This window comes from Lolium perenne, chromosome 1, assembly GCF_019359855.2.
Source record: "Lolium perenne isolate Kyuss_39 chromosome 1, Kyuss_2.0, whole genome shotgun sequence".
NCBI lineage: Eukaryota > Viridiplantae > Streptophyta > Magnoliopsida > Poales > Poaceae > Lolium > Lolium perenne.
The window spans coordinates 62,002,874-62,008,159 of record NC_067244.2 but is presented as its reverse complement, the minus strand read 5'-3'; the positions used below and the strand labels follow the sequence as shown (position 1 = coordinate 62,008,159).

The 5,286-nt window shown below is 48.8% G+C and overlaps 1 protein-coding gene across 1 annotated transcript; it reads left to right on the top strand.

Moving 5' to 3' along the window:
- Positions 1-625: 625 nt before the first annotated feature.
- Positions 626-4,747, top strand: LOC127331813 (isoprene synthase, chloroplastic-like). Its single transcript, XM_071821981.1, has 7 exons — positions 626-757; positions 876-1,131; positions 2,903-3,305; positions 3,386-3,752; positions 3,831-3,995; positions 4,027-4,119; positions 4,338-4,747. The coding sequence occupies exons 1-7, from the start codon at positions 626-628 to the stop codon at positions 4,668-4,670; spliced, it is 1,749 nt and encodes a 582-aa protein (XP_071678082.1). The 3' UTR covers positions 4,671-4,747.
- The last annotated feature ends 539 nt before the right edge of the window (positions 4,748-5,286 follow it).

The window sequence follows — 5,286 nt, the reverse complement described above, 5'->3', positions numbered from 1 at the left end:
GTCTGTATAACTTTATATTCCATGTACCGTTGCTAGGAGGGCTTTATTTATAAAGCCGGGCCATGAGGCCTTCTGTTTAAAAATGTAGACGTCACACAACAACTTCGCGTCTAAATTGGGAAACTACAATTTGCAACTAGTTGCGGGAATATTCGCGTTCAAATTGGAAAACTGTAATCTGCAACTAGTTGTAAAATATTCACTCTCGAATGAATTCTAGTTTGACAAAAGTAACATGTCCTTGCTGCTAGCAGCCGGATAAATGATGACGACCCATCTAGCAGTATTTCTTGAAAACCAGAACATATTAGCTGACTATTCGAACCAAGGTTGGAGTTGACTAAATAATTTAGAAACACTTTTCCATGATAACAAGTTGCCCTTTCATATTTATTGTCGTCTGGGTTAGAAACTTAGAATTGACCTATTCTTCCAAAATGCTACCATTAGATGATGAGACCCTTTTATTCTATTTTATGCACGCATACTTGTTAGCGCGCGCGCACTCCTATGTGTCCATAAATAAGTCATTTCATATGTGAAGCATCCCATAGGACAGTTCCCCAAGCATATTCGTGTAAGAGATGTAGGTACAGTACACAAAGTAAGATTTGTATAGTACAACATGGTACGGGCTGATGGGCGCTCCCAACTGATGCCGCAAAGACGGTCGACAAACTACCAGCCCAACAGCTGGGACTACGACTCGATTTGCTCCCTGCGGCTTGAGGAGGACCAAAGTAGCCAGGACGATAAGGTTGCATACGGCCTCATTCGTTGCTGCAAATTCGAATAACTGGTCTTGCTATTATGATGTTTGTTATATTTGAGAAACGATGTATATAGTGAGATGTGTTTTTTGTAAATTTGTATAGGAGCCTAGCAAGCATGAGAGTTTGAAGAACAGAGTCAGGCAGCTGTTTTTGGACAAGAAAGAGAAGTTGCCCACTAGGCTCCGAATCATGGATCAGTTGCAAAGCTTCGGTGTAGCATACCATTTTGAGGAGGAGATCAAAACAACCCTCGTGTCCATGCATGTAGAACATGCATATCATCATCTCAAGAATGACCTTTCTTCAACAGCATTGCTATTTAGACTGCTCCGAGGAAATGGACTTCATGCATCTACAGGTGAAAAAAAAATCAGTAATTTCATCATCAGATGGTATCGTCAATTAATTTATTTTCTCTCTATTAAATTGATGCACTCGCAAAGTTTTTTGAAAAATATAACTGTTGAAAAGGGCTAGCTTTATATTTTAACACACCTCTACCATGTATAATTAAAGGAAAATGCTTCGCTGCCCCCGGACGATCGAGCGCCCTCCGTCCCCCGCACGGAGCGCGCGACGCGTGTCCCTGTGGGTCCCGCAAAACCTTATCTCTTCCCTACCTTTCCGCTTTCCCCTTTTCCCCCGCGTAACCGCATCGCGAGCGCAGCTCCGCGCTGGACACTGCCCAGCTCCCGCGCCCGGCGATCTCCTATGGCACCTCGCTCCGTCTCCACACCACCCGCTCCACCGCCGACGAGCCCCGTGGCTTTGCTCATGTCGCCACCACCTCATATATCCCTTCATGACCTCTCCCACGCGTCACCCCAGCGGACGCCTCCCCGCGGCCGCTTCAGCCTTCCCCTCACCAGAGCAGACCTCGCCGGCGCCCACCACCGGTTCCTCTCCCAGCCTTACTTCTGAACCTGGACGCCTCCACCACCGCGGCAGAGAGCACGCACCGCGGAGCAGACCTGGCCTCGGGCATTTCTAAGCCGAGCCGAGGTCGACTACCTCTCCCGGGCTCCCGGCGGGGCACAACCGTTCGGAGTCCGCGTGCATCTTCCCACCATGGATGTTTCAAGGCCGGCGCCAGGTTGCTGCAAGGGTTTGAGTCGACAACAGAGCTGCTACCGGTCAGCGCCGAAGCTACATGCGGCCAGCGCTGATGCTACTTTCGGCCACCGTTGTTGCTACATGCCGCGACCGCTTTGCTACAAGGTCCATGACGTCGATGCTACCCGCGGCCACCGCCAATGCTACTTGCGGCCACCACCGTTGCTACATGCGGCGACCGCCGTTGCTACAAGGTCCATGGCGCCAATGCTACCTGTGGCCACTGCTGTTTCTACAAAGGCCATGGCGCCGATGCTACATACGTTGACCGTCGTTGCTACAAGGGGCCATGGTGCGCGCCGTTGCTACATGCGACCGCCACTGTTGCTACTTAGGGCCGCCGCCATTGCTACATGCAGCCACCGCCGTTGCTACTCAGCTGCCTTCGTTGCTACAGGCGGTGCTACAAGCGAGGCGTGAGAGCTCGTCTTCTCCGTCGACGGCATCTTCTCCGGCGGCGGCGGCGTGTGTCCCACTTGAGGACATAGACGCGTACAGTTTTTGCAAACTAAGGGGAGGGGTGGGAGCGGATCGGCAAAGAGGTTCCTGCTGGCGGCCAGCAGGGTTCAGGGCCGAGCTCCGCCGCGCTTGCGGGGTTCAGGGAGAAGCTACGCCGGCTCCTACCGTCCTAGTCGAGCTCCACGGGAGAGGACAACAAAGTTTTATTTATCCCTCGCCTCGGTTCCTTTTTTCTGTGTCGTCTCCGTTCGAGTCTACGTGCGTGCGGAGATGGGATGCCAGACTGGCGAAAGAGATCAAACGGTTGAGTAGGACTCCATCGGACGGTGCGCAAGGCGGAGGATCGGGCGATCCTATCCCCCGGGGGACGCCCAGCAGTCCCCATAATTAAAGGCCAGAACTATTTTATATCAAATAGTACGTTAGCCACGGTTTTGAATTTGAGATCTCCTAGCTTTGATACCATATTAAATTGACTAACTAGCCAAGTTTTCTAAAAGTCTAAACTGTTGAAAATGGCTAGTTTTCACATTTTAACACTCTTTCTCTTTTTTCAGATATGTTCGATGCATTCATAGGCGGCGACAAGAGGGGTGGTTTCGGAGGTATCAACCCAGAAGACATCGACGGAATTATTGAGCTGTATCAGGCTTCGTACCTAGCCTTTCCAGATGAGACGATGCTCGACAGAGCTAGAGCATTCTCCATCGAAACCCTCACACAGATGATGCCGCTCATGGTGCCTAAACAAAGGGAAATAGTTGAAGGGGTCTTGTTAGACCTTCCCTTGCACTGGGGAGCCCCGAGGCTGCATGCAATACGGTCCCTGAAACGGGGCCGCAAGAACAACATCAACGACGATAACAACTGCAGCATCAACCCGTCCATTCTAGAGCTAGCAACAGTCGACTTTAACCTCGTCCAATCTGTTCATCGAGCAGAACTTGTCAAGATAATGATGTATGTAGTTGATCTTGAAGAGAGAGTTATCTCATGGATGTTTGGCTGGAGTATCTGAAATGAGTTATTGAATTTTGCAGGTGGTGGAAGGAGACCGCGCTCAGCGAGAAGCTACCGTCCGGCAGAGACCGCCTGGTGGAGTGCTTCTTCGGAGCGGCGTGCATCGCGCCGGAGCCTCGCCTCGCCGCGTGCCGCGAGGTGCTGGCCAAGATAGGCTCCCTCCTCGTCCATCTAGACGACGTATACGACGTCTACGGGACGCTCGATGAGCTCAAGGCTTTCACCGACGCCATCGGTAGGTGGGACAATGCTTTCGCGGCAGGGGAAGCAGCCCTCCCGGAGTCGATGAAGGCGATGTACGCAGCCATCTGGACGACGTCAACCAGCGCGGCTGATCGCGTGATGAAGGATAAGGGCTACAACGTTCTCCCACTCTACAGGAAGGCGGTAAGCACCCTACAGAAACTAATGAAATCGTGTGTAGTAACATACTAGAAGAACCCTAATTTCAAAACGGTATGGCAGTGGCATGAGCTGTGCAAGGCTTTCCTGGTTGAGGCCCAGTGGAAATACCATAGCTACTGGCCAAGGTCCGATGAGTACCTTGACAACGGATGGACCACGTCGACCGGGCCTCTCCTGCTGCTCCACGCTTTTCCCACGCTCAACCTGAACCTCAACGAGGCGCCAGCAGATAAATGCATGTCTTGGCGATAACCAGAACATCGGTGGGGATGGAAGCATCGACTATCCTAGGCTAGTTGAGTTATCTTCCACCATCTTCCGGCTCTGTAACGACTGCTCAACACACAAGGTCAGTCAATTAATTTTTTGTTGAATTGAAAGAAATCTTGTTGAATTAGTAAGGCTCATACATTCCTGTATTTCCGCGAGGGGGCTGGTAACTCTCGTAACCAGTTTTGCCTTCAATTGACAGGTTATCAGAACGACGGTTCTGATGCATACCATCCGCCATGCAGACGATAATTAAGGCATATCAAAACTAATTAAGTTCACATGCACCCATTACAGGCTGATTCAGAAGAAGGAGATGATGAGCCATCATCCATCGCTTGCTACATGAGAGACATAGGCGCGAGCGAGGAAGATGCCCGTGGTGCTGTGCAGAATACCATTGCCGAGAACTGGAAGGAGCTTAACAACGAGGCCTGTACTGGAGGCTGGAATTTGTCTTCCCCCTACAGCATGGCCAACATTTGCATCAACCTCGCTAGGATCTTTCACGACATCTACCATAATGGGGACAGCATTACGTCACCAACTGACAGCAAGAAACAATTGGTGAAAGACTTAATCTTCATTCCTATAGTGATCTGTGACACGGAACCTCAACATGAAGGGTGAAACGGTGATGTTTAACACTTAAGTGAGTGTAAACGACCACATGATACTAAAGCATACAGTGATGGAAATGCAACCATGCACACCTCTTTGTTAGTGCTTTGACTGAGATTCAACATTCACTTAAAATAAAAGTAAATCAAAATTTACACACAGGATACTCTTGTGCTTTTGATGGTTTGTGGCATGTATTAGTATTTAGTTTTGGTGCAGTACATTAGATCTAAATGTAATATAACTCCACCTTTAAATTGTTTAAGCTGGCAAAAGAACTGGACCTTAGCCCTTAACCCAAAATTTCCCATAGAAAGTTATATTGTGATGCAAGTGCACACAAATTGCTTTTATAAAGAAGTACAATTGCACAATGTAAGAATAACCAGTTACCCAATAAACAAAAAAAAAAACAATACAAAGTCAACAAAATGTTTAGATTTTTTTTCGAAATGTGAGCACCGCACTAGCATCTGCATCAAATTGATGCACACATGCTTTACTGTATTTCATAAAATTCAGTGTCAAGTATCAAGAATCAAAGATTACAGCTCATGAATCAGCTAAATTGGATACAAAGATCAACCAGCGAAACAAGATTAGCAAAGCTCTTCAATGCATCTCG